This window comes from Salmo salar, chromosome ssa06 (genome assembly GCF_905237065.1).
Source record: "Salmo salar chromosome ssa06, Ssal_v3.1, whole genome shotgun sequence".
Lineage (NCBI taxonomy): Eukaryota > Metazoa > Chordata > Actinopteri > Salmoniformes > Salmonidae > Salmo > Salmo salar.
Window position 1 is genome coordinate 52448834 of NC_059447.1, and position 13337 is coordinate 52462170.

General features: G+C 43.1%; 1 protein-coding gene across 2 annotated transcripts in view; it reads right to left on the reverse strand.

Annotated features, from left to right (window-relative positions):
• LOC106607557 (protein lin-28 homolog A) overlaps positions 1–13337 on the reverse strand; it is a 46506-nt gene that overhangs the window by 21716 nt on the left and 11453 nt on the right. For both annotated transcript variants that reach the window (XM_014204597.2, XM_014204596.2), the window contains exon 3: positions 3434–3624. In XM_014204597.2, coding sequence (XP_014060072.1) covers positions 3434–3624 — 191 coding nt within the window. The remainder of the gene's footprint in view (positions 1–3433; positions 3625–13337) is intronic.

The window sequence follows — 13337 nt, forward strand, 5'->3', positions numbered from 1 at the left end:
CCTCCATTTCGGTCTCATCTGACCACAACACTTTCACCCAGTTGTCCTCTGAATCATTCAGATGTTCATTGGCAAACTTCAGACGGGTATGTATATGTGCTTTCTTGAGCAGGGGACCTTGCAGGCGCTGCAGGATTTCAGTCCTTCAAGGCGTAGTGTGTTACCAATTATTTTCTTGGTGACTATGGTCCCAGCTGCCTTGAGATCATTGACAAGATCCTCCCGTGTAGTTCGGGGCTGATTCCTCACCGTTCTCATGATCATTGCAACTCCACGACGTGAGATCTTGCATGGAGCCCCAGGCCGAGGGAGATTGACAGTTCTTTTGTGTTTCTTCCATTTGTGAATAATCGCACCAACTGTTGTCACCTTCTCACCAAGCTGCTTGGCGATGGTCTTGTAGCCCATTCCAGCCTTGTGTCGGTCTACAATCTTGTCCCTGACATCCTTGGAGAGCTCTTTGGTCTTGGCCATGGTGGAGAGTTTGGAATCTGATTGATTGATTGCTTCTGTGGACAGGTGTCTTTTATACAGGTAACAAACTGAGATTAAGGAGCACTCCCTTTAAGAGTGTGCTCCTAATCTCAGCTCGTTACCTATATAAAACACACCTGGGAGCCAGAAATCTTTCTGATTGAGAGGGGTGAAATACTTATTTCCCTCATTAAAATGCAAATCAATTTATAACATTTTTGACATGCGTTTTTCTAGATTTTTTTGTTGTTATTCTGTCTCTCTGTTCAAATAATCCTACCATTAAAATTATAGACTGATCATTTCTTTGTCAGTGGGCAAACATACAAAATCAGCAGGGGATCAAATACTTTTTTCCCTAGTTGTATATATATTTAGCACAAAACTACATTCCTACTTCCATTACCCTTAGACGATTCCTGTGACATTTATGGGGGTTGTAGAGAGAAACGAAGAACACCTTCATGTTCGTGAGAATCTCCCCTTTCTACAGTGGGGTCACATTAGTTTGTAGCCTAAACAGTTTGGACGCTACAAACAGAAGTTGACACATCAATGGTACAAACTTCAGACGAGTATCCTGACACTCGTGGGGGTCATAGAGGAGACCACCATCGTGTTTGTGAGAGTCTCATCTTTCCAAAGAGTTTTGACGTTACAGACGTTTTCGTGAGAGGACCAAACACCGCTTTAGCTCTGCCACGTTTCACCGCAGATGCAGAAGTGCGACATCGTTGGATGCAGTGGATTGAGACGCATACAATGCAAAAAACTGAAACAGTATCTCTAGCTTAAATTGCATCAGTCGACTTTAGGGGGTTAAACACTATTATTGCACACAGAGTGAGTCCATGCAACTTATTATGTGACTTGTTAACCTGTTATGGCTAGGGGGCAGTATTTTCACGGCTGGATAAAAAACGTACCCGATTTAATCTGGTTACTACTCCTGCCCAGTAACTAGAATATGCATATAATTATTGGCTTTGGATAGAAAACACTCCAAAGTTTCTAAAACTGTTTGAATGGTGTCTGTGAGTATAACAGAACTCAAATGGCAGGTCAAAACCTGAGAGATTCCTTTACAGGAAGTGGCCTGTCTGACCATTTCTTGAACTTCTTTGCCATCTCTATCTTTTACAAAGGATCTCTGCTCTAACGTGACACTTCCTACGTCTTCCATGGGCGCTCAGAGCCCGGGAAAAAACAGAATGTCGTCATCCCAGCCCCAGGCTGAAACACATTATCGCCTTTGTCAAGTGGCCGATCAAGGGACTGTGGGCTTAGGCGCGTGCCCTGGCCGCCCCCGTCTTTGTGATTTTTCCTCTGTTTGCCGAAAAGGAGATTCCCGGTCGGAATATTATTGCTTTTTTACGAGATAAATTGCATAAAAATTGATTTTAAACAGCGGTTGACATGCATCGAAGTACGGTAATGGAATATTTAGAATTTTTTTGTCACGAATTGCGCCATGCGCGCGACCCTGATTTACCATTTCGGATAGTGTCTGGGACGCACGAACAAAACGCCGCTATTCGGATATAACGATGGATTATTTTGGACCAAACCAACATTTGTTATTGAAGTAGCAGTCCTGGGAGTGCATTCTGACGAAGACAACAAAAGGTAATCAAACTTTTATAATAGTAAATCTGATTTTGGTGAAGGCTAAACTTGCCGGGTGTCTAAATAGCTAGCCCGTGATGGCTGGGCTATGTACTTAGAATATTGCAAAATGTGCTTTCACCAAAAAGCTATTTTAAAATCGGACATATCGAGTGCATAGAGGAGTTCTGTATCTATAATTCTTAAAATAATTGTTATGCTTTTTGTGAACGTTTATCGTGAGTAATTTAGTAAATTGTTAGCAAATTCCCCGGAAGTTTGCGGGGGTATGCTAGTTCTGAACGTCACATGCTAATGTAAAAAGCTGTTTTTTGATATAAATATGAACTTGATTGAACAAAACATGCATGTATTGTATAACATAATGTCCTAGGTGTGTCATCTGATGAAGATCATCAAAGGTTAGTGCTGCATTTAGCTGTCTTCTGGGTTTTTGTGACATTATATGCTAGCTTGAAAAATGGGTGTCTGATTATTTCTGGCTTGGTACTCTGCTGACATAATCTAATGTTTTGCTTTCGCTGTAAAGCCTTTTTGAAATCGGACAGTGTGGTTAGATAAAGGAGAGTCTTGTCTTTAAAATGCTGTGAAATAGTCATATGTTTGAAAAATTGAAGTTTTTGTATTTTTGAGGAATTTGTAATTCGCGCCACGCATATCATTGGATATTAGAGCAGGTGTTCCGCTAGCGGAACGTCTAGATGTAAGAGGTTAAGCACATTTTTACTCCTGAACTGATTTAGGCTTGCCATAACCAAGGGGTTGAATACTTATTGACTCAAGACATTTCTGCTTTTCATTTTTAAATCATTTGTAAACATTTTTAAAAACATAATTCCACTTTGACATTATGGGGTACTGTGCGTAGGCCAGTGACCAAAAATATATAAATGTAATCAATATTAAATTCAGGCTGTAACACAACAAAATGTGGAAAAAGTCAAGGAGTGTGAAAACTTTCTGAAGGCACTGTAGATTTGTAAGGCTAATACAAAAATCACCACCATATGAATACGACTAGAAAAGGTTTGGTTTTGTAGGTTTTGTAAAGATGGTTTTGAAAAGACACTAAACACTCACATTAATTTGGGTTGTGTTGTCGTTAGTAAAATTTAAGTGTAAAATTGATCATATATATTTTTAAAGCATATTTAGAATCATCTTAGCCTTTTTAATTATTTATTTTATCCAACGTTACTTTAACTTTAGTTTCCAGTAACAACCATTTCATCCATGTCATTTTAAACACCTGTGCCTACTACAGCAAAGCTCCATCCACATTTGACTTCCTGTTAATCAGAGCCTTCCCAGCATGCTTTGCTCTTGTACTCACCGGTCACCCTTTTGTTTGCGGTTCTTCTGGGGCGTGGCCTTCCCTTTGGGTCTCCTCTCGCTGCCCGTGCACGGTCCCCCGCCTGGCCCCGTCACCCGCAGGCACTCCAGGCCCTTGGAGGACTTCTTAAAGGTGAACTCCACCTGCTCGCCCTCCTTCAGGCTGCGGAAGCCATCCATCACCAGCTTACTCTGTGGAGTAAAAAATAAATAGACCACGCCTTTAAAAATTCTGCCCTTTAACCATAGAATTTGAATTACAGAAAATCGCCTTTTAAAAGATACTGAACTATAACCATGTAATTACAATTATAACCAGACAACCCCTTTAAAAAAATGCTGCACTGTTACAATGAAGGATTTTTGGACTGGCATAAAGATATGCCTTATTCAGAGCAAACCTTTAGAATGTCAATTGAGTATTTCATTCCTGTCATAGTCAAGGTCCGTTAAATGTCTTACGAAAAATGTTATTCAATCGGAAAATCAGTAGCTTTTATTTTTTACGATCTACTCATTCCATAGTTTTTCTTTCTTTTTTTATATTTTCTACATTGTACAATATTAGTGAAGACTTCACAACTATGAAATAACACGTACGGAATCATGTAGTAACCAAAAAAGTGTTTATTCTTCAAATAGCCACCCTTTGCCTTGATGACAGCTTTGCACACTCTTGGCATACTCTACAATGTAGAAAATAGTACCAAAAATAAAGAAAACCCCTTGAATGAGTAGGTGTTCTAAAACTTTTGACCGGTAGTGTATATTTTATATTTGTGATTCTTCAAAGTAGCCACCCTTTGCCTTGATGACAGCTTTGCACACTTGGCATTCTCTCAACCAGCTTCATGAGGTAGTCACCTGGAATGCATTTCAATTAACAGGTGTGCCTTATAACAGGTGTGCCCGACGCGAGCTGTGTGGTCAGCATGTGAGTGTGTGTGTAAAATACCCTCCTCTCAAGTGTCCTGGCGGGTGTCTTGCCTGGTTTCAGTTTACACACAGAGGTCAGGAGGGCATGGTCAGAAAGAGAATGAGAAAGCATGAGAGGGAGGGAGAAAACGTAAAACACCAAATAATGCATGCAGTGCAGAATTAGGACGATACCTGCTAATTATCAAAATCCAGAAAATAACCGTTCAATTCTACAACCGCCTAAAATGAAGCAATTCCCAACCCTTCCATAACAAAGCCATCACCTACAGAGAGATGAACCTGGAGAAGAGTCCCCTAAGAAAGCTGGTACTTATCTTTTGGTTTTCTCGTGATTTGGTTGGGTCTAATTGTGTTCCTGTTCTGGGGCTCTGTGGGGTCTTTTTCTGTTTTTTGAACAGAGGCCCAGGACAGGAACACAATTAGACCCAACCAAATCATGAGAAAACCAAAAGATAATTACTTGACACATTGGAAAGAATTAACCCAAAAAACTTAACAAACTGGAAAGTTATTTGGCCCTAAACAGAGAGTACCTGACCACTGTGACTGACCCAAGATTAAGGAAAGGTTTGACTATGTACAGACTCAGTGACTATAGCCTTGCTATTGAGAGAGGCCACCGCAAGTTTATAAATTGAGCATTATAATAAGAGTCTGGTAGCAGCAGTTGTGAAGTGTGAAGCAGTTCATTCGGAAAAGTATTCAGACCCCTTGACTTCTTCCACATTTTGTTATGTTACAGCCTTATTCTAAAATGGATTCAATATTTTTTTCCCTCATCCATCTACACACAATACCCCATAATGACAAAGAAAAAAAATACTTACTTTTTTTTGCAAATGTATAAATAAATAAAAAATGAAATCACATTGACATAAGTATTCAGACCCTTTACTCAGTACTGTGTTGAAGCACCTTTGGCAGCGATTACAGCATCGAGTGTTCTTGGTTATGATGCTATAAGCACACCTGTATTTGGGGAGTTTCTCCCATTCTTCTCTGCAGATCCTCTCAAGCTATGTCAGGTTGGATGGGGAGCATCGCTGCACAGCTATTTTCAGGTCTCTCTAGAGATGGTAAAACTTTGTCCCAGTCAGAGGTCCTGAGGGCTCTGGAGCAGGTTTTCATCAAGGATCTTTCTGTACTTTGCTCTGTTCATCTTTCCCTCGATCCTGACTAGTCTCCCAGTCACCGCCTCTGAAAAACATCCCCACAGCATGATGCTGCCACCACCATGCTTCACCGTAGGGATGGTGCCAGGTTTCCTCCAGATGTGACGCTTGGCATTCAGGCCAAAGAGTTCAATCTTGGTTTCATCAGACCAGAGAATGTGTGTGTGTGTGTGTGTGTGTGTGTGTGTGTGTGTGTGTGTGTGTGTGTGTGTGTGTGTGTGTGTGTGTGTGTGTGTGTGTGTGTGTGTGTGTGTGTGTGCATGATTGAGTGCATGTGTGCTAAGGTGCGGAGAATCAGAGCAGGTGGTCAGTCCAGTTCAAGCGCAGTGGTCTAAGGCACTGCATCTCAGTGCTAGAGGGGTCACTACAGACACCCTGGTTCGAATCCAGGCTGTATCACAACCGGCCGTGATTGGGAGTCCCATAGGGCGGCGCACAATTGGCCCAGCGTCGTCCCGGTTTGGCCGGTGTAGGCCGTCATTGTAAATAAGAATTTGTTCTTAACCTGTTGGGTCTAGGGGGCAGCATTTGCACGTCTGGATAAAAAAAATGTACCCGATTTAATCTGGTTACTAATCCTACCCAGTAACTAGAATATGCATATACTTATTATATATGGATAGAAAACACTCTAAAGTTTCCAAAACTGTTTGAATGGTGTCTGTGAGTATAACAGAACTCATTTGGCAGGCAAAACCCTGAGACATTTTCTGACAGGAAGTGGATACCTGATGTGTTGTATTGACTTTAAACCTATCCCATTGAAAAACACAGGGGTTTAGGAATATTTTGGCACTTCCTATTGCTTCCACTAGATGTCACCAGCCTTTACAAAGTGTTTTGAGTCTTCTGGAGGGAGATCTGACCGAACAAGAGCCATGGAACGGTGATGTCCCATTAGACACCTGGCGCTACTTCATGTTGGGTACCCTCGTTCCAATACGTTATAAAAGACTATGCATTCGTCCACCTTGAATATTATTCATGTTCTGGTTAAAAAAGGCCCTAATGATTTATGCTATACAACGTTTGACATGTTTGAACGAACGGAAATATATTTTTTCCCCTCGTTCATGACGAGAAGTCCGGCTGGCTTACATCATGTGCTAACGAGACGGAGATTTTTGGACATAAATGATGAGCTTTTTTGAACAAAACTACATTCGTTATGGACCTGTGATACCTGGAAGTGACATCTGATGAAGAGAATCAAAGGTAATGGATTATTTACATAGTATTTTCGATTTTAGATCTCCCCAACATGACGTCTAGTCTGTATCGCAACGCGTATTTTTCTGGGCACAGTGCTCAGATTATTGCAAAGTGTGATTTCCCAGTAAGGTTATTTTTAAATCTGGCAAGTTGATTGCGTTCAAAAGATGTAAATCTATAATTCTTTAAATGACAATATAATATTTTACCAATGTTTTCTAATTTTAATTATTTAATTTGTGACGCTGACTTGACTGCCGGTTATTGGAGGGAAACGATTTCCTCAACATCAATGCCATAGTAAAACGCTGTTTTTGGATATAAATATCAACTTGATAGAACTAAAAATGCATGCATTGTCTAACATAATGTCCTAGGAGTGTCATCTGATGGAGATTGTAAAAGGTTAGTGTATCATTTTAGCTGGTTTTATGGTTTTGGTGACCCTGTCTTTGACTTGACAAAACATTACACACAACTCTTGTAAATGTACTGTCCTAACATACTCTAAATTTATGCTTTCGCCGTAAAACCTTTTTGAAATCGTAAAACGTGGTTAGATTAAGGAGATGTTTATCTTTCAAATGGTGTAACATAGTTGTATTTTTGAAAAATTTGAATTTTGACATTTATTTGGATTCAAATTTGCCGCTCTTGAAATGCACCTGCTGTTGATGGAGTGCACCACGGGTGGCACGCTAGCGTCCCACCTAGCCCCAAGAGGTTAACTGAACTACCTAGTTAAATATATATATACATGAAAAAAAAGATCTCATGCTCCGATACTCTCTACCCAATGGTAAGGGAGAGAACTGCTTGTAGCTGGGGTGTGTGGGGTCCTTGATGATGCTGTGGCCTTCCTCAGGCATCGTTTTGAGTAGATGTCCTGAATGGGTGGGAGCACGGTCCCAGTGATGTACTCGGCCATCTTCATCACTCCCGTATCTATTAGGTGAAACACCAGTGTGCCATCACAGCAGCAAGATTTGTGACCAGTTGCCACAAGAAAAGAGCAACCAGTGAAGCACAAACAGCTTTGTAAATTCAATTCAAAAGGGCTTTCCCATGCCAATAAAGCCCTTTGAATTGAATGAGAGAGAGCGAGAGAGTAGTGAAGAGAGAGAGAGAGGAAGCAAGAGGAGTGTACAGAGAGAGAGCAAGAGAGAGGGGGAGTGAACAGAGACAGACAGTCTGTCTGTCGGTGAGAGAGAGAAAGAGACAGAGAGAGAGAGAGAGAGGACAGAACAGAGAGTTTAAAATTTTATTGTCAAGTACAGGGAAATAAATGCCTTTCTTGAAAGCTCTTTCCCAAAAATGTATTTTATTTAACTAGGCAAGTCAGTTAAGTACAAATTATTATTTACAATGACGGCCTACCAAATGGCAAAAGGCCTCCTGCGGGGAAAGGGGCTGGGATAAAAAATTTAAATATAGGACAAAACACACATCACAACAAGCTACAGTTGAAGTCGGAAGTTTACATACACATTAGCCAAATACATTTAAACTCCGTTTTCCACAATTCCTGATATTTAATCCTAGTAAAAATTCCCTGTCTTAGGTCAGTTAGGATCACCACTTTATTTTAAGAATGTGAAATGTCTGAATAATAGTAGAGCGAATGATTGATTTCAGCTTTTATTTCTTTCATCACATTCCCAGTGGATCAGAAGTTCACATACACTCAATTAGTATTTGGTAGCATTGTCTTTAAATTGTTTAACTTGAGTCAAACGTTTTGGGTAGCCTTCCACAAGCTTCACCCAATAAGATGAATTTTGGCCCATTTCTCCTTACAGCAGGGGGAAGTGAGTCAGGTTTGTAGGCCTCCTTGCTCGCACACGCTTTTTCAGTTCTGCCCACAAATGTTCTATAGGATTGAGGTCAGGGCTTTGTGATGGCCACTCCATTACCTTGACTTTGTTGTTCTTAAGCCATTTTGCCACAACTTTGTAAGTTTGCTTGGGGTCATTGTCCATTTGGAAGACCCATTTGCAACCAAGCTTTAACTTCCTGACTGATATCTTGAGATATTGCTTCAATATATCCACATCATTTTCCTTCCTCGTGATGTCATTTATTTTGTGAAGTGCACCAGTCCCTCCTGCAGCAAAGCACAACATAATGCTGCCACTCCCGTGCTTCACGGTTGGGATGTTGTTCTTTGGCTTGCAAGCCTCCCCCTTTTTCCTCCAAACATAACGATGGTCAACAAAATAGAACTGTTTAGCCAAACAGTTCTATTTTGTTTCATCAGACCAGAGGACATTTCTCCAAAAAGTACGATCTTTGTCCCCATCTGCAGTTGCAAACCGTAGTCTGTTTTTTTATGGCGGATTTGGAACAGTGGCTTTTTCCTTGCTGAGCGGCCTTTCAGGTTATGTTGATATAGGACTCGTTTTACTGTGGATATTGATACTTTTGTACCCGTTTCCTCCAGCATCTTCACAAGGTCCTTTGCTGTTGTTCTGGGATTGATTTGCACTTTTTGCACCAAAGTACATTCATCTCTAGGAGACAGAACGCGTCTCCTTCCTGAGCGGTATGACGGCTGTGTGGTCCCATGGAGGTTATACTTGCGTACTATTGTTTGTACAGATGAACGTGGTACCTTCAGGCGTTTGGTAATTGCTCTTAAAGATGAACCAGACTTGTGGAGGTCTACAATTTATTTTCAGAGGTCTTGGTTGATTTCTTTTGATTTTCCCATGGTGTCAAGCAAAGAGGCAGTGAGTTGGAAGGTAGGCCTTCAAATACATCCACAGGTACACCTCCAATTGACTCAAATTATGTCAATTAGCCTATCAGAAGCTTGTAAAGCCATTACATCATTTTCTGTTTAAAGCTGTTTAAAGGCACAGTCAATTTAGTGTATGTAAACTTCTGACCCACTGGAATTGTGATACAGTGAATTATAAGTGAAATAACCTGTCTGTAAAAGTAGATGTCCTAATCAACTTGCCAAAACTATAGTTTGTTAACAAGAAATTTGTGAAGTGTTTGAAAAATGAGTTTTAATGACTCCAACCTAAGTGTATGTAAATTTCCGACTTCAACTGTAGATACTGTGTATATAGGACTAGGCATCAAGATATATGATAAACAGAGTAGCAGTGCAGGCATACTGGAGTGGTAGGGGTAGATACTGAGTGTATAGGACTAGGCATCAAGAGATATGATCAACAGAGTAGCAGTGCAGGGATACTGGAGTGGTAGGGGTATATACTGAGTGTATAGGACTAGGCATCAAGTAATATGATAAACAGAGTAGCAGTGCTGGGATACTGGAGTGGTAGGAGTAAATACTGTGTATAGGACTAGGCATCAAGATATATGATAAACAGAGTAGCAGTGCAGGGATACTGGAGTGGTAGGGGTAGATACTGTGTGTATAGGACTAGGCATACTAGATATATGATAAACAGAGTAGCAGCAGCTTATATGATGATTATATGTGAGTGTGTGTGTGCTGTTGTAGTGTGAGCTTCTGTGCGTGAGTGTGTAGAGTCCTGTGAGTGTGCATAGAGTCAGTGCAAAAATAAAAAAATTCAACAAAAAGGTCAATGATAGTCCGTGTAGACATTTTGTTAGCTATTTTTCAGTCTTATGGCTTGAGGATAGAAGCTGTTCAGTTGGTGTCAGACTTGTTGCTCTGGTACCGCTTGCTGTACGGAAGCAGAAAGAACAGTCTATGGCTTGGGTGGTTGGAGTCTTTAACAATTTTCCGGGCCTTCAATTCACACCGCCTGATATAGAGGTCCTGGATGGCAGGGAGCTCGGCCCGGGTGAGTGAGGGCGGTGCAGTTGCCATACCAAGCAGTGATGCAGCTACTCAAGATGCTCTCAATGATGCAGCTGTAGAACTTTTTGAGGATTTGAGGGCCCATGACAAATCTTTTCAACCTTCTTAGGGGGAAGAGGTGCTGTCACACCTTCTTCACAACTATGTGCGTTGTGGGTAGACCATTTTAAGTCCTTAGTGATTTGGACATCGAGGAAGTTGAAGCTGTTGACCCGCTCTACTACAGCCCTGTTGATGTGGATGGGGGCGTGCTCACCTCTTCCATTTCCTATAGTCCACGATCAGCTCCTTAGTCTTATTGACATTGAGGGAGAGGTTGTTGTCCTGGCACCACACTGCCAGGTCACTGGCCTCCACCCTATAGGCTGTCTCATTGTCGCTGGTGATCAAGGAGTACAGGAGGGGACTAAGCACACATCCCTGAGGGGACCCCTTGTTAAAGGTCTGCATGGCGGAAGTTACATTGCCAACCCTCAAGACCTGGGGTCGGCCCATCAGGAAGTCCAGGATCCAGCTGCAGAGGGAGGTGTTTAGTCCCAGGGTCTCAAGCTTGGTGAAGAACTTGGAGGGGACTATGGTGTTGAATGCTGAGCTATAATCAATGAACAGCATTCTCACATCGGTATACCTCTCATTTAGGTGGGTGAGGGCAGTGTGGAATGCAATTGAGATTGCATCATCTGTGGATCTGTTGGGGCGGTAATAGTTGAGCGAGAGAGAAAGAGAAAGAGAGAACAAAATGGAGGAGTTGCCTGGAACAGGGTGGGGGTGTGCACGAGAGGGAGAAGGGGAGGAGAAAAAGAGAGAGATGGGGGATGGGGGGGGACAGGGAGGGTGTGAGCCCATGGAAATGCCGCCAGCGCATTCTATTCAGCTCCAATGGAGGAGCAACTCCTGATCAGGCCAGGCCCAGGAGGGACGAGGAGCGACCTGGAACAAAAACCCCATTTGATTAGGAGCCCCGCAGGTCAGCTCCAGAAATCCCAGGGTCAGGGGCAGAAACCCCCTCCCCCCACAGAGAGAGGACCCACTGACAGGGAGGGAGGCAGAGAGCACACCAGCCAACCAATCCCCCACACTCCTCCCAATTGCCTGTCTGTCCTGAGAACAACCCATGTAATATATCCAGCTCCACATTCAAATGAAATCGTCCTCTTCTTCCCTCCACTAACTTTCTCCCCAAGTTGCTGTAAAAGAGATTGTGTTCTCTGCCAACATACCTGGTAAAAGAATGATGAAAAAATAGATCAACGAAAACATCACTCAGCCAGCAACAGATCATACACAGTTAACAGAAGAAAAGAAAGAGAAAATCAGGACAGAAGAAAAAGGATATCAAAGTGAAACAGTTCTCTAAAGACACAAGAGATAATAATACAAGAAACAACACTTCTGTAGCTTGTCAACTATGTGTCTGTCTATCCCTGTTCTCTCCCCTCTGCACAGGCCATACAAACGCTTCACACCGCGTGGCCGCTGCCACTCTAACCTGGTGGTCCCAGCGCGCACGACCCACGTGGAGTTCCAGGTCTCCGGCAGCCTCTGGAACTGCCGGTCTGCGGCCAACAAGGCTGAGTTCATCTCAGCCTATGCTACCCTCCAGTCCATAGACTTCCTGGCGCTGACGGAAACATGGATTACCACAGATAACACTGCTACTCCTACTGCTCTCTCCTCGTCTGCCCACGTGTTCTCGCATACCCCTAGAGCATCGAGCCAGTGGGGTGGTGGCACTGGAATCCTCATCTCTCCCAAGTGGACATTCTCTCTTTCTCCCCTGACCCATCTGTCTATCTCCTCATTTGAATTCCATGCTGTCACAGTTACCAGCCCTTTCAAGCTTAACATCCTTATCATTTATCGCCCTCCAGGTTCCCTTGGAGAGTTCATCAATGAGCTTGACGCCTTGATAAGCTCCTTTCCTGAGGATGGCTCACCTCTCACAGTTCTGGGTGACTTTAACCTCCCCACGTCTACCTTTGACTCATTCCTCTCTGCCTCCTTCTTTCCACTCCTCTCCTCTTTTGACCTCACCCTCTCACCTTCCCCCCCTACTCACAAGGCAGGCAATACGCTTGACCTCATCTTTACTAGATGCTGTTCTTCCACTAATCTCATTGCAACTCCCCTCCAAATCTCCGACCACTACCTTGTATCCTTTTCCCTCTCGCTCTCATCCAACACTTCTCACTCTGCCCCTACTCGGATGGTATTGCGCCGTCCCAACCTTCGCTCTCTCTCTCCCGCTACTCTCTCCTCTTCCATCCTATCATCTCTTCCCTCTGCTCAAACCTTCTCCAACCTATCTCCTGATTCTGCCTCCTCAACCCTCCTCTACTCCCTTTCTGCATCCTTTGATTTTCTCTGTCACCTATCCTCCAGGCCGGCTCGGTCCTCCCCTCCTGCTCCGTGGCTCGACGACTCACTGCGAGCTCACAGAACAGGGCTCCGGGCAGCCGAGCGGAAATGGAGAAAAAGTCGCCTCCCTGCGGACCTGGTATCCTTTCACTCCCTCCTCTCTACATTCTCCTCTTCTGTCTCTGCTGCTAAAGCCACTTTCTACCACTCTAAATTCCAAGCATCTGCCTCTAACCCTAGGAAGCTCTTTGCTACCTTCTCCTCCCTCCTGAATCCTCCTCCCCCCCCCCCTTTCTGCGGATGACTTCGTCAACCATTTTGAAAAGAAGGTTGACGATATCCGATCCTCGTTTGCTAAGTCAAACGACACCGCTGGTCCTGCTCACACTGCCCTACCCTGTGCTTTGACCTCTTTCTCCCCT